We start from the raw sequence: 24,389 nt of genomic DNA on the forward strand, positions 1-24,389 counted from the left end.
GCTACATTTTGTTTTTTTCCGCATATGTGAACGTTTTAAATTACGGAACGCATTTCCGGTTTGAGAAACTTCCCGTTGTAATTGATGTTGTAATTTAATCAGTTAAATAGACTTAAGCATCCATTTGGTTGTTAAAGCGTCAAAAGAGACGACAGACCGTTTAAAAGCAGGTGCCGTCATTATAGCAGGCTAGCAAAGAAACTCCATTGAAAATACTGGGGTATTTTAAAGAAATGGCATGAAAAATATAATTTAATGATGTGCTTCTTGTTTGGTCTGATACCCACTTTACATCGTATCTCAGCCAGGCAATGACTTTTTTTTTTTTTTTTTAAATCAGAAATCTTTTAAAGGTTTTGTATATGATGACAAACCGGAAGCTCTGAGGCTGGCTGATTGCAATTAAGAGTCTGTGTGAATATACCCCATTCCTGATTGGCCACAGCCCTTTAGAGCCTTGCTTCAACATGCTTCTATCTGTATGTATCAAACAAAAATAATGAACTCAGTTAACTTGATCAGGTGTGTTTAATTAGGGTTGGAGCTAAACTGTGCAGAGCTGTGGCCCTCCAGGAACTGAGTTTGACACCTGTGTTTAAGGCAAAATTGTTAAACTCTGTCACTGGAGGGCCAAAGCCTTGCAGAGTTTAACTCCAACCCTAAAGGTTTAGCTTAAACGTGAAGGACTTGTTCAAAGTTTGATAATGAAAGTGTTCGATTAGGGTTGAAGCTAAATTAAGCATGGACATGGCCCTCCAGAACTGGAGTTTGACTTCCCTGATAAAAAACAACCGACACACATCCCTTGAAATAACAAGGTTACGAACAAAAATCCATTTACATAATGAAAACTAAGCAAGATGTGTTTAGATTTGTGCTTTATTCTTATCCATCACGAAAATAATGTTGCAATTGGTGTTTTAATGTGACACTGGTCATTACACGCATATCCAAAGCTTTTTTAGCTCATCCTCCAGATTATTTCTTTATTGTATTCCCCACAGCACACTGTATTCAACATGTCAAGATAGACTTGATTCAAGACTCATGATCTACTGGAAGTAACATTTTTTAAGAGTTCACTCGTCTTAGCTGATGATTGATTATAAAGCTTGTTTGGCAAGCTGTCCCGAGAGAGAGCTCTGAGCTTATAAGATCCTGAAGCCCGGGGGTCCTTCCAATTTGCAAGGCGAGAGGGGAGTTTGAGCTCAGGTAGATTTCAAGAACTCCACTGCTTTAGTAGCTAATGAACAGATAGTGATTGCTCCTAAGAGATAACTACTTAGGAGCATGTCTATGGTGTTGATTTGGATTAGTAAATTACCTTAACTTGTTTTTTTGACGGTGGGAGGAAACCGGGGCAAACCCACTTGATCACAGGGAGAACGTGTAAACTACGCACAAAAACCTTGGCTGGCTTTGTAAGGACTAGAACCAGTGATGTTCTTGCTGTGAGGCAACAGTGCTAACCACTGGGCCACCGTGCCACTCATCTAGAAAAGGAATGGGGGATTCTTCAAAATGAAGATGGCTGTTTAATCGCTTGAATGAGGTGGTCTCGGCTCGATTGAAACGAACCCTGGAGCGGTTCGATTGCAGTGAGAAAGCGATCCGATCCCGGTTATATCACAGTGTTTTATGGATATGTAATAGGCATACGGTTATATGAAAAGAGAATATTGAGTAGGACGGGAAGTTTCGCGAGTCTCCGGATGCCCGCAAACGGGTGATAATCTTCCGGTAATCTCGCGTCTCACTCCCGGGTCCTCAAATAGGCATCGTCGCGCACCCTTCTCACCCCTCCCCACCTCGTCTCTCCTCAGACACGTCACGTGCGCGCACCCTGTCAATCACCACCAAACCACCACCTCTCCTGACAGTCTTAGCGGGACCCTGCAAAATAAACCCTGACACTCTGACCAATGTAAGGAGAGTTCACTCGCACGTCACTTGTTTTAGCTCTTTTTTTGTCCGATTAGAAACTTTGCAATGTGAAAGCGAACCACTCCAAGAGCAAAGAGCAACAATGTAACAATTGTAATCTCTGTTTCGGAATAACTGAATCGATTCACAGGTGTGAAAGCACCCTTATATTCCATTAGGTTGGAGTAATGTTTTAATGTTTAATTGCTGAACTGTGAGCAGAACAAGGTCACCTCAATGCATCTAAACCAAGGGTGCCCAAACTCTGTCCTGGAGGGCTGGTGTCCTGCATATTTTAATTCCAACCCAAACTAAACACACCTAAACCAGCTAATCAAGCTTTCTACGTATACTACAACATCCAGACAAGTGTGTTGAAAGAAGTTGGAACTAAACTATGCAGGACTCCTGCCTTCAGGGACTGAGTTTGGACACCCCTGTCCTAAACTGTTTGAAATAAGTCACTCCAATAGTTCAATCTATTTTTATTGCATCCTGCAAGTTTTTCACCTGACTTGTACCCACTTTTTGTAAAATGACCAAGATTTAATATACAATGACAAGTGGCATGCAATGAGATGGACCAATATCACTTTTATTGTGAAGGAACATTGTCTATTGTCCAGGCTTCATGTCCAGAAACCTTTATGTGGACCACATTCATCAAGTATGTGATTCGTAAACTCATAGTAAAAAGACCAACAGCAAAACTAGATTGTCTTTGTAGATTGGAACTTACTTAGTTCTCCTGCGGTCAGAGAAAAATAGTGATATTTCTGTGCAACTTTTGACTTCCTCTTTCAACAAACATAGTTTCCTGTGTGATAATCACTCTTTAGGACACATTTACTGTGACATGCATGCATACAAATAGAACCACAAGACAAAAGCCACCTTATAGTCATCGGACTGACATTAATAACAACATCATAACATCGGTACAAACAGCAAAACATCTGAAATGCACTTAATTGAGAAATGACTTAGAATACAACATTAAAACTAGAACTCACTTTGTATGAAACAATGGTAGTTGTGACTCCGTTTTGTCAATACATGTTCTTAATTCAAGTAGAGACTTTGCGTGCTACAAAAAAATGCACATTGTTTATTGCTTCCAAATATTCACAGGTTGTATCCACAGAGATGACCTTTCAGTTTTACATCGGCCTTACTATTTTTGTGTTGTTCAGATATAAGAGATCAGGCTTGTTGTAGTTTGGTGGGTTGGCCAGAGGGTCATAACCCAAGCGACTCAGCATGGGGGCAAGGCTGGGCATATCCTTCACTACATCAGCAGGAATCTTGCCCACCCATTTAGACAGAGCCTCTGTATTCACTGGCTTCACTACTTGATCTGTTGACAGTTCCACCCTGGAGGATAGACAAATGAACAAGTCATGCATATATTTGGAGACACTGGTCTAATGTTGGTCTAAAATATCATGAAATTAAATTAATCTGCTTTTTACAGAATAAGTGTGTAAAGTGACCACAGTACAAATGAATTAAATATCATTGAAGCATACCATTGGGAGATGTCATTCCATTATTATAGGACTGCAGCCAACTAATTGCTCACCAGAGGGTTTTAAAATTGAAAATGCTTGCTGATCAAACAAACACACCATTTATCTTCTAATCATCGGTTTAACTTTAGCTTGCATTACAACATAGGTGTGTGTTTACATAGAGAGCGCTAATCCAACACTTGACAAGGAAGCATGAACCTGTACATCTGATCCATTGTTTGCAGAAGCTGTAGGTGTACACGGAAATGGCAAATGAAAATGACTGACCTGGTTGGACTTGAATGGTACAAATATAACTCAAAGCTGATTATTATTGTTATTTTTTAATATAAATTATTGCAATATCATTGTGTGTCATCATCAAAAAAAAACACATGGCCATTAATTAGTTGGCTAGTTCAAGGTAATTTATTACTACATTTGATTAATTCTTTTAATTGTAATGTGGAACAATATTTCACTACTTCTACTCCAGCTTAGAGTCTAGATTCTGGTCCGGCAGGGTCATTATTCATTATACTCTGTTTAGCTCAAATCCCAAGAAAAGACCTAAAAAAGTTAAGGGTTGTATGTAAGGGTGCTTTCACACTAGCACTTTTAGTCCGCAGCCAGGTTCATTTGACGTCAAAGTACGGTACGTTTAGCTCGTGTGAACGCTGTCTTCTGAACTCGGGTGCGCACCGTGAACTGTACCAGAGTACACCTGAAAGAGGTGGTCTGGGGTACTGTCTGTGTGAACTCTAATACGATTCATGTCTGATATGAATTCAATCGTACTAAATAACCAAAGTGAACCGCCAGCTATACAACAAACTCTCATTTTCATAACGTTCATTCATGTGTTTGTGTGTGTGTGTGTGTGTGTGTGTGTGTCTGTGTATCACCCACCTTGGTGACAAGCAAGTCTGACACAGTGCAAACAGTGATAATGTCTGCTTGTCTCCACCAAAAACGACTTCTGCAGACATCGCGTGATCAGTATTGGGCTAGCTACTTGAAAAATGTAGTGAGCTAGGCTATTAGCTAGTCTTCTTAAAATGTAGCTTAAATACACTAAAAAGCTAACCCCCCTCCCCCACACATGGCAATAGTAGCTTAGCTACATCTAAGCTTTTTTTACAGTTTTCATTTTTAAATCGAAGCAACTTAAACCCAAGTCAAACATATCTTGGTGATCAATAAAACTGTCAATAAAATATTGAAGGCATAATAGTTCAGTTTAGTTATTTACTGTAAATAATATGCTGTACTAAACAAAATTGCATTATAGTATATAACAGCTAAAACAAAAAATCATTTATAGTCAAGGGAAATATTTTGAAATAAGCATTATAGTGTGTGTGTGTATATATAATTTTTAAATTTTTTTTTTAAGCACAGCATCAGTTATTGGATTGTAACATGTACTTCTCGAGGTATGGTCATGAGGAATTCTGCTTCAGAAATAACTCCTCTCCCTCAGTCATCTTTCCATCGAGAAAGTTTCACCAGAGGTGGCAGTAATGCACCAAAAGCTTTTGTCAAACACCATAAAACAGGAAGAAGAAATTGTCATTGTCATCATCAAATGGATTTACTTTATCGACTAGACACCGGCCTCACAGCTCTGCGAATGTCGGTGCCGTCACTTATTGGTCCGCGATCAGTAAATGGAGCTTGTGTGGAGGCTACTGTGCTACTTGACTAACAAAATAGCTTCGCTACTTAAAAGCTATTTGAATTAGAAAGTAGCAACGTTACCGCCATGCTACTGAGAAATGTAGTTAAGCTAGTAGCGTCAATACTTGTTGCGACGCTACTGCCCAACACTGCGCATGCTGTTCTGATCATTTTTAATGTTTTTGTGGCAGATAGGCGCAAGAAGTGCCTCTCTGTATTTTGGTTTTGGTAACAAAACCAAAGATTCAGTAAAAGCAGAATGACTGTGATATGCGTACATCTCCATTTTAGCACTAGCTTTTGTGGCCGTCACCTAGCAACAGCTGTACATAATATAGCAGCTTAATGATGCAAGCACACTGGGGTTCAGAAGGAAAAACAGCAGTGTGCACACAAACCAACCGAGCGGGGACAATCAAACTTGGGTTGGACCAGGCTTTTGGACCAAGTGTGAAAGCACCCTAAAAGTCACCTTAACAAACTATAAAGTAGAAAAAAAAACAAAAAAACAAACAAACAACAACTATAACCGAGTAAACTAACAAACAAACATGGATATGGATACGATTCGTGTAGTTCATATAAGACATGGAGGCTATTGTAGTTTGGTTGGTTGACCAGAGGGTCGTAATCCAAGCGACTTAGCATGGGGGCAAGGCTGGACATATTCTTCACTACATCAGCAGGAATCTTGCCCACCCATTAATGGTGCACTCACACTATGCTATCCGAACTGTGCCTAGATGCATTTCCTGGTTCGTTTAACAAGTGTGAGTGCTTCAAATTAGGCCCAGGTGAGGTTCAGTTGGCTGGCCCTGGCCCGGTGGGATGAGGTGTGCCAAAATGCGGTTCGGTTAGGCTTTGGTGCAGTACGCTTGTAGTGTGAGTGCAAAGAGCACCTGAGCCCAAAACTAAAGACATGTTTCATATGGATTTATTAATCATTCTTACTTTAATTAATGTAAACTGTCGTAGTTTATTAAAGATGAAAACCCTCACTGCACAACAGCTGCACCTTCAGCAAACTTCTTAATATGTGCAGCACGATGACTTTCATGATAATATATGAGAGTGTGGATCTGTTCGGCAAAATATTTGACTGCGTGTCACTGCATTCCAAACAACAAAAACTATATAACTAAAGCAATCTCCCCTGTGCTGAGCGAGAGCGCTTTTCTTCCTGTTAAACTGAACAGGTGCATCATCGATGATACAAGCGTGCTCAGGTTCAGAAGGCTCCTCTGACTTGTTTACTCTTTTCTACTACAACAGATTAGGGTGCATGTTTACTATGGGCAATGCTACACTTGTGTGTTGTGCTGCTGACTCTAATGGCAACACATTACATAGCACATAAGTGTTCACCCTGACCTGTCACAGAAGATGAGACATAGGTTTGTATGATTTCAGTTGAACCAATGAAGTCATTTAGAACATTTTGATCAGTGGCGTAGCGCAAAATGCAGAGGCCCCCCTGCAGGGATCGCTGACGGGGCCCCATGATGAAGGGAGGGGGGGGGGGGGGGGGGGGAATACGTCATACGTCAATTTGCATATCACTGACGTCATCACGTTCTACCGTTTCTGTTTGTTTAACAGCCTATGGTTAATAAAGGGGTATTTATAATTGCACTACACTTTATATAAGCATGTTTATTTAACTAAATTTATTGCTGTTTGAATACAGTATGTCATTATAGATGTGTAGTGAATTTGCAGTAATCTCTCATATGTAATAAACTCAGACAAGTTCAGAAACTGTCACTAATATCTGTGATTGTGAACAAGAAAAAAATAAACGCTCCAATTAAATTGTGTAAATAAAGTAGAAGTAGATCGGTTTGACTGTACAAGGGAAATACCTTCACACTGCCTGTGCTAAATCATTTGTCGTCGGTACGCAGAGGGGTGATCTGCTCTCGGGCTGCAGGTGGGAGAGGCTGCTGTACGAGGACTGACAGGGCCGCCTGTCAGTGCTGTGAGGCGGGGAGGGGCCGGCGGCATCACACGCAGCTCGTTGAGAAGAGTAGGGACGGTACAGTATGGACAAATGACAGTCTAAAAAAACTCCAATAACACACAAAAAAAGTCGCTAGATTTGTCGCTAAGGGGGTCTGAAAAGTCCTTAAATCTAGTGAAAAAGTCGCTAAGTTGGCAACATTGGCGGCAAGCAATCAGAATGAAGTAGTCCACCGCTTGAGAGGTGTTCAGAGAACACAGACGTGTGAACTTTGGTTCCGACCACAGTTGTTCCCAAGAGTTTGATTATTGCGTTCGCCGGTGTATTTTTAATTATTGAAAATCACGACGACGCGGGGCCCCCTAATCACGCGGGGCCCCCCCGCGGCGCGTGCCCTGCGGACCCGTCCGCTACGCCACTGATTTTGATAAGGGTTTTGGTTCCTTTTTGAACACATCAGGACCACTGCTTTCCATGACAGATAAGAGAGCTCACAGATTTCATCTAAAATATCTTAATTTGTATTTCAAAGATGAATTAAAGTCTCAGGGAATTGGAACGACATGAGGGTGAATAATTGAATAATTTTTGGGTGAACCTAAAAACCCTTTATAAAGATGTGTATTAAGCCATTGCTATGTAGCTTATGGCGCAGTCTGTAAAATTACTAATAACACTTGTAAAATGTAGCCTTGGCGATATTAATAAACTTTTTTTTTCATAGTGAACATTATGACACTGGGAGGCCTATAGGATAAATCAATCAAATAAACGTCAAATAAATCAAATCACTTACTTTGACAGCGAAACTCCTCCGACTTTCCCAATTAGCTGTTCATGATGCAGCACAGCAGTGTCCCATGGCAGATCCAAGAACTGAAGGAGCCTGCGCATCACCCGCTCAGGATGCAGCACAAGCTGCTCATAATGGACAGGCAGACAGTTGCCATCCACTGCAGCCAGGCACTGGTCGTACATCACTTCCACCGCCCGGTTCCACTTTACCAAACAATCCCGGTAACTTGTCAAGTCAAACCCAGTAATAGTAACCTTGCGGGAGATCATCGAGTGAACGGTGGCCCTGCCATCACGAAGCATGAGAATAAACTTCGCCTTTGGGAAGAGTTTTGAGAGGTAGGACATGGACTTCAGAGCAAATGGGTCCTTGTTGCAGAGCCTCGGCGCTGGCTCCCCATGCCCTACTATGATCTCCAAAAGAAACGCACGTACAGCAGAGTCCAAGACATCATCAGTGACACCAGCCTCATCCAGACGGACCCGCTCTCGTGCCGAGTGACTCCAGGTTGCCTGCATGGCTAACAGCCGAGGAATGACCCGGGTCTCTTCTCCGCACCGCACGATAGGGTGGGCATCTAACATAGCCCGCATTAGCGTGGTGCCACTACGAGGGACTCCGCCAACAAAAATGAGAGGAGTTTCCTCATTGTACTCCTCAGGGAGCTGTAATGGGTCACTAAGGTTTCTGCCAGCGTGTAGGTTTACCACCCACCCATGCTGTGATGCACGAGAACGGGCATTCGGACACTCTATCGTACTGAGGCCAAGATAAAATACTGTGATGGAGCTGATGACCCCACAGACTAGGAGAACATTGCACGTTTGTTTTCTCATGACTTACAGTTAGGGAAGTACTTTGCTTGTAGGGGGAAAAATAACAAATGAGTTAAACAGATTTTGCAGGTGGGGGCAAAAGTCAGGGAAGGGGAAAGACGGAGTGAATGTTTCCAAAAAGCGTCAGGGTGAAGGAATGTAAAAGGCGAAGTGTAAAAGTTTTTTTGGGGGGAGGGAAGGGATGGGAGATTTTTTTCCTCAGTCAGCAGGTCTTCTGGGCTTTGCTTGAGGCTTCAATAAACTCAGACATGGTAAATCAAGCCATATATTCTCTGTCAGCACCATTGTGCCTGTAAAAATGGGAAGGAAAAACACTTTCAACAACATATTTTGTCAGGTCAGTTTCAACATTGGCCACTAATGTGGATCTCACATTACATGAAATGTCACATCTAATACCATTAAAGTACACCATTACAGTAATGGTATTAAACAATTACAATTAGCCAATCTGAGTGCTGTAACCTAAGAGCTATGCTGGAGTCGCAAGCCTTGACATTTCAAAGGAAAACTTCCTGTAAAATGTGGCTAGCAAATCAAACATGTTGTGGAGAAGATGTGAATCTTGACACTCTTGTAGATAGGCATGGGCTGATATAAGATTTTGATGGCATTATAACCTAGAATAAAAATATCACTGTTTCACGGTTTTGTGATTACTGCTCTAAAATAAGCTCTTTTTAAATGCCTGGGTAAAAACAAACTTTTTTCCCCATTTAAACACATTTAAAAAACGTTTAAATTATTTTGGAAAATAAATTAAAATCATTGACTTCTGCAGTCTTCACTTATTTCAAAAACAGATTTTTTTTTTTTTTTTTACAATTTAAAATGTCGTCTTTGGATGATATCCTTTCTGCTGGACATAATGTTGTCCTAAAAAAAACCCCCCAAAAAACGTCAATAAAAAAAAAATTGTACACACCCCTTAGAAATGGTATTGCAGAAAATTTTGGCTATTTTAAAACCTTGAATTTTCTAAACAGCGGTTTACCTTGAAAATGGTTATGGTCCCATGCCTACTTATAGGTGTAATTTCTAGTTAAAGTGACAATTTCCAGTGATAAAAATTCAATGTAGAATAATCTTGTACAAAGATTCAAAACCTTTTGGGCTTAAAATATTTAACACGGTTTATATGATGTAATAATTATATTATTATTCAGTCTTCATTAACAAAAAAACACAAATCAATGTATTAAAATGATATTTACACACAAAAATGCTTCAGTGTAAATGTTGTTTACTTTGACTTTAAGTGAATGTGGTTGCCCAGTAGTGATCTACTTCTTTTGTTACAGTTGTACCTCCATGTGTGCAGGTAATACTTCCTGCTTCTGTTTTTTTTTCTTTCTACAACACCTTTCACACACATGAACTTTAAACTTGAAAAAAAAAAACAAAAAAAAAAAACATGTACAAGTGAAAGCCCATTAACACCAAAACATCCTGTTGCAAGCAGCGTCTGTGGTTGACTTTTGTTGCAATGTATGTCACAAAAACACCTGTCACCTGCCTTATTGTTAACAAAACAAAATAATAATTAAAAAGGAAAATTGTTCCAGAAATTTGAGTGCAATCTCGACATAAAGTTGTTAACAAAGAAATCACAACTCATTGATTGTAAATTTATAGAAAATATGCTGAAACAACTAAAGCCACGCAAAGGCAAAAGACACATATTCAGGCTGGCTTTTAAAAATGTTCAATACATTTGTAATGAACTAGAGCACTTAGTGTCACGTAAACTATTAAGGACTGACATGTTACTGCTCATTTAGAGGGTGATTACACTATTTTTACGTAAACATTTTGCGTGTTTCTGCCAATCACTTACACCACAACAGCTTTTTATGGCCTGAAAAAAACAATATATACTGTCCTGACATGAATAATACAATTAGTTGTTTTTATACAGATGTGTATGAACTGGGATCAAAAAATCTCTTACGAAATTACATTTCTGTAGAAGTTTGTTGTGTTTGTTAAATTGATTAAGTTTTGCCATCAATTACAAATAAGACGGTTGTCTAACAGGCTTCCTCCAAATTTATTGGACGATCAAACAAACAGCTCCAGGCTCACGCCATTGGGTGAGCAAATGATTATGATAATCAGTCGTTATGATAAACTATTTCCCCCTCAGCCAAACAAACATACAAAAAAAAACTAACTTGGTCCTTTCTTTCTAAATTAGAACTAAAAGAACGCATTTTAGCCTACACCGACGTATTGAAAAAAGCTTTAAACAATATTATCTTACTGACTGGTTGCTCATGTCTGGTGGTACTTCATTATCCGTTACAAAATGGCATTTTTGGGGTATTACAGAAAGGTTCCATGTCCCAAAAAGCTAATAAAAACGTCATACGTGTAATTTGTGGGAGACGTGCACGTACTGCAATCATGCAACAAGTCGAGAGAGCTACAATATGTGGTCAGCCCGACGAGTGACCGTGTACAGTTCAAGCACAACTAAAGGCATTTTTCATCGAACAACTGTGATGTAGATACATTTGCACACAGTATTTCACTCATATGCAGTAGCTGCCTGACGCGAAGACACTAATAAAATGGTCGTAAATCGAGGACCGAATCTAACGTTACCTGAGATGAAAGTTGTCGAGCAGCGCGACTGACGGCCTGCGACGAGGAAACTGTATGCGTTTAGCGCCCTCACAACACGATAAAACACACAAACATCTCTATTATTTTGAACATTTTAGCAAGAACACAAACGTGTCATGGCTTACCGTACAGAAAGCACAACTCCTCGAATTCTACATTCTCCAGAATCGCGTGATGAAATGCAGACGAACAGATCGTGTAAATGGAGCTATAAACCTCTCAGGAGACTCAGAATCTGACACCGCGAGCACATTTCTCGTGAATTCTGTCTGTATGTAAATAATCGCTGTCGATTAGCTCCAGTTTTCAGCAAATAAACCCCAGTGATTACCAGCAGTGCTCTTGAATTCATACCAGTTTCCACAGCGCTACACCGCAACTCTCCAATTTCATTGGCTACAGCAAACGTCTGTTGTCATCAAATGGTTTTCATTGGCTGCTTGGATTTCTCTTTTTGACATGGCTATTGCTGCTCGCATAAATCAAACTCATGTAGAATATATGAAGAGTTCAGATGCAAAAACATCTAAAGGCATTTGAAATTTCTTTCATAAATTAGCATTATTATCTGGCTGCTGTCTGTAGGTTCAGTAATGTCAAGTTTATTGTAAAGAATACACTCTTTTAAAGGTCTTTAAAAAGAAATAACTCAACATAAACAGGAATCTAAGAAAAATTATAATTTTCAATGGAAACTTTAGTCAGCACTTCGTTTTTCTGTCTGAACTCTTCATACAGAGTATCCAGAAAGTATTAATAGTGCTTCACTTTTTCCACATTTTTTTTATTCTACAGCCTTGTTCCAAAATTGATTTCCTCAAAATTCTAGACTTTTTAAAGTTGTTTTAATTTTATTAAAGTAAAAAACATGAAAAGTTACATGTACATAAGTATTCACAGCTTTTGTCGTGAAGCTCTAAATTGAGCTCAGGTACATTCTGTTTCCACTGATCATTCTTGAACTGTTTCAGTAGCTTTGTTGGAGTTCACCTGTGGTAAATTCAGTTGATTGGACATGATTTGAAAAGGCATACACATGTCTATATGTCACAGGTTCAACAGTGCATGTCAAAGCACAAACCAAGCATGAAGACAAAGGAATTGTCTGTAGACCTTTGAGACAAGATTGTCTCGAGGCACAAGGCTGGGGAAGGTTGCAGAAACAATTCTGCTGCTCTAAAATTTCGAATGAGCACAGTGGCCTCCATCATTCGTAAGTGGAAGATGTTTGGAACCGCCAGGACAGGATGGCCGGCCATCTAAGCTGAGTGATCAGGGGAGAAGGGCCTTAAAGCTGATTTATACTTCTGCGTCAAACGCCGGAGTATGCTACGGCGCTGACGCATAGCCCTTCGCCGTGGCCGTCGGCGTCACTGACGTGCACCTCTCAAAAAATGTAACTACAAGTCGCAACAACGCGTAGCGCAAGCTCTGTGATTGGTCGGCTTGGTATCGCTGATGAGTCTGGGCGGGACCAAGAGCCGTGTGAATGGCGCGAGCCCAATGTAGCGATTGTTTACAAGTGTGGAGTCCCGTGAAGGAGCTCCGGATGGAACGTTTTGTGTTTACCTCATAGTTAAAGTTGTTGCACGTCCGCCGGTTCCTGCCTTAAAATGAGCAATTCTGAGCCACTTGTACATCCAGGAAGTGTTCAGGAAAAGCAAAACAGCACCGAAGAAACTCGACACAGAGGAACATTTACACCTCACTCCCAACTAGCGTTTCGGAAGTGTTAATGCAGACCAACAGAGACAGCGTGCAGAAGAATAAATGCACAGCTACACGCGTTGCAGGCGCCGTGGGTTATGCCGGTCACTTGACGCAGAAGTATAAACCAGGCTTTAGTCAGGGAGGTGATCAATAACCCAATGGTCACTCTGTCTGAGCTCCAGTGTTCTTTTGCGGAGAGAGGAGAACCTTACAGAAGGACAACCATCTGTTCAGCAATCCACCAATCAGGCCGTCATGGAAGAGTGGCCAGACGGAAGCCACTCCCCGTCTGGAATTTGCCAAAAAGCATCTGAAGGACTCTCAGACCATAAGAAACCAAATTCACTGGTCTGATGACACTAAAGTTGAGCTCGTTGGAGTGAATGCCAGGTGTTACGTTTCGAGAAAACCAGGCACCACTTATCACCAGGCTAATGCCGTGGAGATGTTTTTCAGGAACTGGAAGACTAACCAGGATAGAGGCAAAGATGAATGCAGCAATGTACAGAGACATCCTGAATAAAAAACCTGCTTGAGAGTGCTCTTGACCTCAGACTGGGGCAATGGTTCATCTTCCAGCAGGACAATGACACAAAGCACACCGCCAAAATATAAATGGAGAGGCTTCACAACAACTCTGTAAATGTCCTTGAGTGGCCCAGCCAGAGCCCAGACCTAAATTCTATTGAACATCTCTGGAGAGATCTGAAAATGGCTTGTGGCATCATATTCAAAAAATCTTGAGGTTGTAATTGCTGCCAAAGGGAGAGGGTGCTCGCTGCAGAGCCATTTGAGGAGAGGTGAGCTCCAGAGAGGGGGAGCATGAGCTGTCGCTCCTCCTCCTGTAAGCTGTTTTAATGCGTACACCAACCCCACCTCTAACCCTACCCCCAGTGACATCACTCGTAGAAGAAGTGCAAAAAAGGTGGAGCTCAAGCTTAAGCTCCCCCTCTCTGGAGCTCACCTCTCCTCAAATGGCTCTGCAGCGAGCACCACTTGGCCAAAGGTGCATCAACAAAGTATTGTGCAAAGGCTGTGAATACTTATGTACCTGTGATTTTTCAGCTTTATATATATATATATATATATATATATATATATATATATATATATATATATATATATATATATATATATATATATATATTTTTTTTTTTTTACATATATATATTTTTAACAATTTAAAAAAATATTTTTTCACATTGTCATTATAGGGTAATGCGTGTAGAATTTTGAAGAAGTAAATGAATTTAATTCATTATGGAATAAGGCTGTAACATAAATGTGAAAAAGTGAAGCTCTATACTTTCCGGATGCACAGTATATCAAGCTCTGTTCTCCTGAGAAGAATTCTGCAGACAGGAATATATAAATAATCATGTTAGATTATTTTCTATATAATTTTAAGATATTGTTTTTCTATTATTAAAATTGTGGTATATTGGGGCCAATCGTGTATAATAAGTGTGACAAACATATCAATATAAAAACTTTCATCAAAAAGATGAGGATGAGGAAAGTGTGCAGAGTTTGTCTCTATTTTCTTGAAGTCTATAGTGCTTAGTGGTTTGAACATCAAAACTGTAGATTCAATGCAGCTTGACAAGGCTCTAAATCAGGGGTGTCCAAACTTTTTCATATGAAGAGTCAAAAACCAAATATCATTAATAGCCACGGGCCAAAGATAAATCTACCATGCTATTTTACATTTAAGTTGCCATAGGTAATTTGCTAATTTATTTCCTAATATTTCAAAATAAATAGAAACCATTACTTACTGACATTCTGCACATTTAAAACTAAATCTGATAAATTGACACGATTTAAATAGAAATGATAAATTTCAGTTAGCTATTTTGTAGCTTAACAATAAAAAAAAGAAATAAAAGGTTACATTAAATTTGAAATCACAATCTCTAAACCATCCCCATCATTCTCCTCTTCTCAGATGGGATGGTGGGCCAAATCAAAAGTTGCCATGGGCCAACTTTGGACTGTGGACCCTAGTTTGGGCATCTCTGCTCTAAATGATATGAAACTAGCCAATCAAATGATCAGCCATTTTCTTTCATTAGAAGTACAAAATTGGATACACAATTCTACAGTTTTAGTTCGACTAGTACTAGCTTTGCTGCTATGCAACCTTTTGAGGTTAAATAAAGATATTAAAGGAAATATTAAAGAAAATGACTGTAAAAATAATTTAGAGTCCTTTCAAGCTGTACTGAAATATCAGTTTGGAAATTCATAACACGGAGCACCGTACAAGTCATGCATGTCTCCCCAAGTACCTTACTTTTATTCAACATCTTGGAAGACAAAAGAGTGAGTACATTACCAGGACATTTTTCATTCTATAAGTGAAACAATCCTTTAAGCAACTTGTTGATAAAAATCCTGGTTAACTTGGTTGTAACAAGTATACTAGAGTTTTAAAGTCAAAAACTGTTGATTCACAGTTTCACATTTGAACTTAATGGACATACAAACGGTATGGGTTTGCTTTTGAGCAATTTCTCACAAATCAAAATGGTCAGTGATTGTAACATTTATGAGCTGAAATAAAGAGTAGCAATACAGGAAGGATGTCGCAGAGGAACTGAGACTGTCTTGAGCCCAGAAGATCATATCCTTACTCAAACAAAGATCAATGCAGCTTCGACAATTGTGCATGGGAAACAATGCTGACAAAATAACATGATATTTATGGTTAAATAAATATGGATTTTTATTATTTTAGATGTAGCAATGGCTAATGTTTTCATTGACATAATAAAGATCAACAGTAAACGTAAGTATTATCACTGTCAACCCATCTAAAGTCAGTCTCTTGGGCGTTTAAGGATGAAAAACTAAAAAAAAAAAATTAAACTGTGAGTTTCTGGGGGTAATGCTATTGGTTGGTCTCCATTTGAGGATCAGCAGATTCATTGGCTTCTGTCTGTGGGTCACCGGGCAGGATGTCCGTGACTTTCTGTATAAGTTCATCGATCTGTTCTTCTGTCAGCCTTTCTTCACTTTCCTCTACCATCTGTAAGTTGAAAAAAGATCTTTAGGATCATATAAACAAGAAATTCCAAGAGTTCATTCAAAGCAGGGTGAAACGGCTTTCAGATACTCCACCTCTCGCTGCTGGAATCAGCTTCCAGAAATGATCAGATGTGCTCCAACATTAGGCACGTTCAAATCAAGACTGAAAACACATCTGTTTAGCTGTGCCTTTACTAAATGAGCACTGTGCTAGGTCCGTCAGATCGCACTAATATGTTTTTCTCTTATTTTTCATTGTTTTATAACACATTTATAACTTGTTTTAACACATTTGGTCTGTTTTCATCTGTTTTTAATCATTTTTATTATCAGTCTTTATTATCTTTTATTCCTGTTTATGTAAAGCACTTTGAATTGCCACTGTGTATGAAATGTGCTATATAAATAAACTTGCCTTGCCTAAGTTAAGTTCATAGAGATGTCATACAAATAACATCCAGTTTTTGTTGGCTGTTCAGAAATCCATCTTTGTCCCTTCAGACTCTCACACTCCATAAGACTCAGTAAGTGTTTTTTTTTTTATTTGTTTATTCATCAATACTATTAATATATATATATATATATATATATTTTTATAAATGTACCACAGGCTTTGAGCAGTAATTAATAAATCCTGTTTTTCTTCAAATTTACATCTTCAGTTTCTTAGTTGGTTAATATAATTGTCAGACTAGTTTGTAGAGACTATTTTTACTATGCCATTTGCATGACCATTTTTTGTCCTGTACTTTTCTAAAGAAAAAGTATCTTTTGCTCATCAACACTGCTTTCATCAAATCAAAAATACCATAACTGTGTTCTGTTCTGAAATTTGATTTGTGTAACAGATCAGATGAAACAGATTTGTGTAAGTTGACCATCAGTTAAGACAACGTTAGCACCTGTTAGCTTTAACTGAGGGGAAAACTGGATAATTTGAAGCTTTTGTCAGCTAATTTTATCTTCTGGGTTTAAAATCATTTTTGGGGCGGGATCAAAATCAGCGACGTAGCGTGAATCTGCTAGTGGAGTGATGACACGTCGGTTTCTTATTTTTATTCGTAGCTGAGTTTTCTTATCCTATGGGAAAATATAAAACTATAAATCATGCGCCTCCTCATGGTGTGCATCTCATTTTGTGAGCCAACTGACAGCTGTTCGCTCGCCTCTTTCTTCCCTTCTATGCCGGCCACACCATCCCTCCCTCTGCTCGCAGCGCTCCACGCCCATCACAAAGCATTTTATGAAAAAATTCGGTGGTAGACATGAACCGAAAGAGGGGGGTTTCATGGCCCTTTAACACATCTTGATAATCACTTGTGCTGTTGATTTGTTTGTTAAAATATAATAGATATAAAATGCATGCAAACATTTGAAATAGAAACATTCAGTTCAATTATAAACATCAGTCATGGTCACTTTCCTATTAAATGGATTAAAAAGCCTTAATTCACACTATTTTAAAGGGTTCTGATGTAGTTTTGAAGGTTTTCCACAGTAGGTTTCAGGGCTGCATCATGATATCAGAAAAATATTTATATATAAGATATTGCAATGTTTTATTTTTCTATGATACATATTGTGATTTGAGTACAGTTTCACAAGATGATATTTAAGTACAAAAAAATGAATAATCTTTTTTTTTTTTCTTCCTTTGCTTTGTTTCGTTTCTAGTCCAAATATCTAAAAAATCTTAGATCAAGTGAAAAATGTATTTGTTTTCACCTTTAGAAAAATTAGGTGAAAATTATTAGTTTTTCCTCAAAACAAGTGAAATTATCTGAAAATGGGGAAGGTAAAATAATCATGTTTTCGGAAAACTTAGGAAAAACTTCTCTTTTTTTTTGCATAAATTGTATAAATATTAAATAAAATAAATCTTTGTTACACCTCAAAACTTCATAATTCGTTGTGCACAAACTCTCTTAATTCATTTTCTTTTTCGGCTTAGTCGCCACAGCGGAATGAACTGCCAACTTATCCAGCATATGTTTTACACAGCAAATGCCCTTCCATCTGCTACCCATCTCTGGGAAACAACCATACACAATCATTCACACCCATACACTACGGACAATTTAGCCAACCCAATTCACCTGTACCGCATCTCTTTGGACTGTGGGGGAAACTGGAGCACAAAGAGGAAACTCACGCGAACACGGGGAGAACATGCAAACAAAATAGACATCTAAGAATAGTTCAAAACTAGACTAGTCGTCAAATAGACAGACTATATATGTGTAGTCATTCATTTCTGTCTATTTGACGACTAGTTTAGTTTTGAGCTATTTTTAGACTTCTATAAGATTTTCACTGACAGCCCAAATTTAGCCTTGTTTTAGCCAAGACGACAATGTTTAGACATCTATTAGACATCTTTTAGAATGAAAAAATGCTTGCTGGGAAGGGCTTGAGCTGGCTTATTGAAAATTCCCTGTGCAATTCAGCGCCAATTGCTTAGTGGTTAAGTATACCAACATATGGCACAATAGTGCTCACAGCGACCTGAGTTCGACTCCTAGCTAGGGGTCCTATGCTGATCCTTCCCTCTGTCTGAACCCAATCGTTTCCTGTCTGTCCTTTACTATCCTATCTCAATAAAAGGTAAAAACCAACCAAAATAATTATTTAAAAAAGTCCCTGTGCATTGCTGATGCTTACTTTGGCATTTCTGAATTATTTCTTTAAGGTGACCATAGTTAACCATAGACTTAGTTTAATGTGTTTAAAAAATTGCAGATCTATTACATTCACAAACAGCTACTTTAAACAATATGTTAAAGGTAATTTTTGAAGAAGAAAAAAACATTTATGGGACACTATCATTTCTCAACTCTTTAATTGCCTGCTCGACAAAATGGCCACATATTATTGACTGTTTAAGTAAAGAATGTTTTTTTTTTTTTTTACAAAAAAAAAATATCAAACAAACAATCCTGTTGCACTACTTCACTTCATTTAGGTTTTATTGTAAAAAAAACAAAAAAAACATGTTAAATGAGAATCTGAAATATTTCATGGCATACCTTAAAAATGAAGATGATTTAGTTTTCAAAAATGTACACTTCATAGTTTTAGCTTTTTCATAGTATATGCATTAATTGCAGTACTTTTACCATAAACCGACACGTCATGGCATGTGTTGAAAAAAAAATTCGCATTGAGTATGTTAACTAGCGACATTAGGAGTTAGGTAATGCAATACACATTTTTGTTTCTTGGTGGGGCAGTTAAAGGGTTTAACATTTTGAACATACTTAGCATTGTCAAAAATGGGCAAAGATGTTAAAGACAAAGTGTATGAAAAAAAGATGTGAAGACTCATACCAGCTGGATCTCAACAGCAGTCTGAGGTCTGTGGTTTAAGAGCTGCAGCTTCTCTGCTCTTTGAACAGAAATAGAAAAGAAGTTAACAGGCTGCTTTTTTCACAAGCTAAAATAAAAAATCTGATAAACTAACACTAGACTCATTGTCAAGTGCAAAACCAGCAACTCACACGTGTACTGGTTTCAGAAACATCACAACACAAACCTTCACAATGGTGCATCTCAAACCCAGAATTACAAAGTCACTGCAATGCACTGTATTTACTGTGGCTTTCACACAGTTTGAGGCTTTAAGGTTTTTCCTTTCAAAGAGGTGATTCAGTGCACAAGTTTTAAATGCATGCTTACAAAATAAGAGAAAAAATAAAAAGTACTTAGTAAGTTTGTGAGGCAGCATGGCGGTGAGGAACTCCTTCACTGTCTCTGGTTTCTGATGAACACATGGCGTCTTAGAGAGGTACTTCAGGGTCTGTTGAGGCAGAGATTTCAGACGTTAAAGGGCATGACTGAGCAACACAATCTCAAATCTTTGCCTTGTTTTGGAGATAAGGCTGTGCAATATGACAATTTGTACAGGGGTTGGACAATGAAACTAAAACATTGGCCAATTTAGTGTTGGAGGTTTCATGGCAGGTGATTATGCATTCCACCAGTAAGAGCAGAGTGTGAAGGTGTAATTAGGAGAGTAAAAGCACGGTTTTGCTTAAAAAGTTTTAAATGCACACAACATTATGGGTGACATTTTGGAGTTCAAAAGAGGACAAATTGGTGTGCGTCTCGCTGGCGTATCTCTGACCAAGACAGCAAGTTGTGATGTATCAAGAGCCACGGTCTCCTGAGTAATGTTAGCATACCACCAAAAAGGATGAATCACATCCAACAGTAGTAACTGTGGATGCAAGAGCTGTCTGAAAGGGATGTCAGGGTGCTAACCTGGATTGTATCCAAAAATACATAGAACCACAGCTGCCCAACTCGCTGCAGAATTAAACGTGCACCTCAACTATCCTCTTTCTACAAAACTGTTTGTCGGGAGCTCCACAGGGTCAATATACATGACCGAGCTGATATAGCCCAACCTTTGGTCACTCACGCAAATGCCAAACATCGGTTTCAATGGTGCCAGCAGCAAAAATCTTGGTTTGTGGACAATGTGAAAGATGTATTGTTCCTTGATGAGTCCACATTCCCTGTCTATTCCACATGGAAAGAGTTACGGTGTGGAGAAGCCCCAAATAAGCGTACCACCAAGAGTGAAGCGTGAGGGTGGATCAGTGACGGTTTGGGCTGCAATATCATGGCATTCTCTAGGCCCAATACTTATGCTAAGTGGGAATGTCGCTGCCTAGGACTACCAAAATATTCTGGAGGACCATGTGCACTCCTGAAGCCAGTGTCGTGTATCAGGATGATTATGCAACAAGACTCACAGCAAGACTGGTGACAGAGTGGTTTGATGAACATGAAAGTAACGTTGAACATCTCTCATGGCCTGCACATTCACCAGATCTAAATATTATTGAGCCACTCTGGAGTGTTTTGGGGGAGCAAGGTAGAAAACATTTTCCCCACCAGCATTACAAAGTAACCTGGCCACTATTCTGCAAGAAGAATGGCTTAAATCCCTTTGGCCACTGTGCAGGACTTGTATCTGTCATTTCCAAGACCAATTGATGCTGTATTGGCTGGGCTGCAAAAGGAGGCCCTAGACCAGGGATGTCAAACTCAATTCCTGGTGGGCCGCAGCCCTGTACAGTTTAGTTCCAACCCTAATTAAACACACCTGATCAAACTAATTAAGTCCTTCAGGCTTGTTTAAAACCTACAGGTAAGTGTGTTGGAGCAGGGTTGGAACTAAACTGTGCAGGGCTGCGGCCCTCCAGGAATTGAGTTTGACATCCCTGCCCTACACCATACTAATGAATTATAAATTAATCTAAAACCAGGAGTTTCAATTTCATTGTCCAACCCCTGTGTGTGTGTGTACACATATACACACACACACACACACACACACACACACACATATACACACATATACACACATATACACACACATATATATATATATATATAGTTTATTTTGTGGAGTTAACAGTAATACTTGTATATGCGTGTTGACCAGATCATCCCTGCATCATAAGAAAGTTGCAATCTTGAAAGTACAATGTTTACATTATTTAGCAATGTTGGACCTGTAATCATTGGTTTTTGAAAAGTGTTTTATATACTTTATTAATATGTGCTTTATATTTATACCTTCTCAATCAAATATTTGCCCTGAAATTCTAAATAAAGGGAGGAATATGATCACATACGAGTATATCTCTGAGTATGTACTTTAAATTGTAAAAAAAAATAAATCTAGATAAAGTCTTTTACATGTGGTCAATACAAACTATTAATGAATTGAATTTTAGAAATGTTACTATATAGTAAGATATATATCGTTATCAATATATGAGATGACATATCATTATACATGATTTGTCATATCACCTAGTCCAATTTGGAGGTGTTTGTTTATTTATTAATTTATTATTTATTGCCACATCAGCAACTTATGGCTATTTCGTGGCAAAATGGATATTCATAAAATATTACATGAAAAAACGAATTCGTATTACAATAAAAAAAGTTACTTACACGAATATAAAAAATATAAATACAAAAAAATTCACACAAAAAAAATATTCAAAGTCAAATATGATTTTTCAGTTAATTTTTTAATTAATAATTTAAAACTCTTCCTGATGGTACCTTTTTAAAAGTGTCCACTGAAGTACCCTCTTTAAAATAATTTTGTCTAATGGAATTTAAACTTCTACATTCCAACAAAACATGTTTTATGGTAAGAGCAGCCTGGCAGTAATTACATTTACGTAGTGCTTCTTTTTTCAGTAAATATAAATGTGTCAACTTAAAATCCAATCCTCCAATTCCACATCTGGTGTAGGCCATCTGATCATGCCTAGTCTGAAAATTATAATTTGCTAAACGTCTTTCATTTATTTTCGGGTTAATTTCATGCAATTTATTATTTATGCAGTTGTCCCATTCTCTTTGCCATGTTTCGTTTATGAACAAATGGACTGTGGGTTTCAAGTCCTCAGGAGGAATTAAACATTCTGTCACATTCAAGGAGATAGCCTGTTTTGCTGCATCTGGAGATGTTTGTTAGATCACATCAAAAAACAAGCACCTCATACATGATGGTGTTGAGATTCTGCTGCCCGGTGCTGTGCTTATTTTTAACCATCTCCTTTCTTTTTTCTTTCAGGTCTGTCAGCAGCTGATAGACCTGGTGGAGTAGAGAACACTTCTATAGCCACAAACAATAAAAAGTACACTTTTTGTTTTTTTATTCGAAAGTTTTAAAATTCATACTGACCTCATAATTGCTCAGCATAGCAGCATTGGCATCCCTCCTACAAAAGAATACTATTAATATTATTATTAGTTTACTTTAAATCATGTACAGTAACCGGAAATTAATAAATGAGTACAATGTGCAGAAGGTACAGTAAAAAATATTTCAACATTTACCGTTTTTAATATAAAAGATTAACAACGTTTATTTTTGTTCAGTTTCTAAAATTACTAATGTATTGTCATCTCTTAAAAATTTGATTCTTAAATTTTGATTTAACACTGTTAGATCACTGTTTAGAGTTTGTATTTACAAGCAAAACTAGTCAGAGACACACTAAATCCATTGGCTATAAATTTAAAACTTTAAAGACTATGTGAAGGGCTTGTGGATAAGATTTTTAAGACGTATTCTGTGAATCATGTTTACACCTAAAAAACACAGTAGGAATTACAACATAACGTTATGCAGTTTGTCGTTATAACGAGGATGTCCACGTGAGCAGCATTCCATTGTCATTGTTATCCTGCAAAGTAGTTTTCCCCGTCAGACCACCACATAATAAGTATTTTAACTAAAAAGGGAAAATAAATGTTCTCGAATATAAACATATAAAAGTAAAATATGTTGCTTACACTTCCATCCTGCTCGCTTTGTTGGTTCAACATCTAACAACAATCCGTCGAGAAAACGAAGCTGTGTTAAACGTTCCCCCTCAGTCGTCTTGTTCAAATCGGTTCAAATGCTACAAATATTTAAAACAGATAAGATTTCAATATTTTTTGTTTACTATGTATAGATTATAATTGCACCAACAATGAATTAATAGAATGTATATATATATATATATATATATATATATATATATATATATATATATATATATATATATATATATATATATATATATATATATATTTTAGGTAAAATGACAGTATTGCATATTGTTGGTATAGATAAACCCTGATGAATGAAGAACAAGATCTAGTCTCGGACCATAATGCAAATTTTAGTTGTAAATGATACCATCAAGGTATTTCCAAAAATTAAGATTGAAATCTGTATGTTATCTAAATAAGGCTGCAGGCTGCTTTAAATGGCGTAGTATTGGTTAAAATGATTAAACAGCTAAATTAAACATATGATGAAAAATTGGTTAATGTTTTTTCCCCTAATATTCATTTTACGTTATATCCTAAACACATCCTAAAACTAATGACATAAATCACAAGTTCTCTGTGGACGAATTTATTTTATAAATACATGAAAGCATTATTCTTTCATTTTCCTTCAGCTTAGTCCCTTTATTCATCAGCGGTTGCCACTGCGGAATGAACCGCCAACTTATACAGCATATGTTTTACATAGCTGATGCACTTCCAGCTGCAATCCAGTACTGCGAAACATCCATACACACTTTATTAACAATCACCCACATATGGACCGGAGCAAAACACACGTCAACACGGGGAGAACATGCAAACTCCACACAGACATGCCACCTTGCTGTGAGGCCACAGTGCTTTCCACTGAGCCACCGTGTCGCCCCATTAAAGCATTATCTTTCATTTTAATTAGACAATGACGCCATCCATCGTCCATGACCGTCACTGCATGC

General features: G+C 38.1%; 2 protein-coding genes across 3 annotated transcripts; both read right to left on the reverse strand.

Moving 5' to 3' along the window:
- Positions 1 to 2,393: 2,393 nt before the first annotated feature.
- tpst1l (tyrosylprotein sulfotransferase 1, like) lies at positions 2,394 to 11,635 on the reverse strand. Its single transcript, NM_200202.2, is given in 3 exon segments — positions 2,394 to 3,297; positions 7,871 to 8,996; positions 11,460 to 11,635. Coding segments are annotated over 2 exon segments (1,050 nt in total). The 5' UTR covers positions 8,707 to 8,996; positions 11,460 to 11,635; the 3' UTR covers positions 2,394 to 3,083.
- A 4,112-nt stretch (positions 11,636 to 15,747) lies between these two features.
- crcp (calcitonin gene-related peptide-receptor component protein) lies at positions 15,748 to 23,481 on the reverse strand. Of its 2 annotated transcripts, none has more exons than XM_021468909.3 (6): positions 23,407 to 23,447; positions 22,793 to 22,842; positions 22,604 to 22,702; positions 19,776 to 19,870; positions 19,402 to 19,459; positions 15,748 to 16,075 (listed from the first exon to the last, which is right to left on the reverse strand). In XM_021468909.3, exons 2-6 carry the CDS (start codon positions 22,808 to 22,810, stop codon positions 15,938 to 15,940), a joined length of 408 nt encoding a protein of 135 aa, XP_021324584.2. In that variant the 5' UTR covers positions 22,811 to 22,842; positions 23,407 to 23,447; the 3' UTR covers positions 15,748 to 15,937.
- Positions 23,482 to 24,389: the final 908 nt, after the last annotated feature.

Source organism: Danio rerio, chromosome 21 (assembly GCF_049306965.1).
Source record: "Danio rerio strain Tuebingen ecotype United States chromosome 21, GRCz12tu, whole genome shotgun sequence".
Lineage (NCBI taxonomy): Eukaryota > Metazoa > Chordata > Actinopteri > Cypriniformes > Danionidae > Danio > Danio rerio.

Bases quoted from the DNA above. Each gene is read 5' to 3' on its own strand.
- crcp (XM_021468909.3), bottom strand. The intron at 19,460-19,775 runs GTACTTTTTATT...TTCTGTTCAAAG, and splicing joins CTGCCTCACAAACTTACTAA to AGCAGAGAAGCTGCAGCTCT. The intron at 16,076-19,401 runs GTATGAGTCTTC...TTCAACTTACAG, and splicing joins CTGCTGTTGAGATCCAGCTG to ATGGTAGAGGAAAGTGAAGA.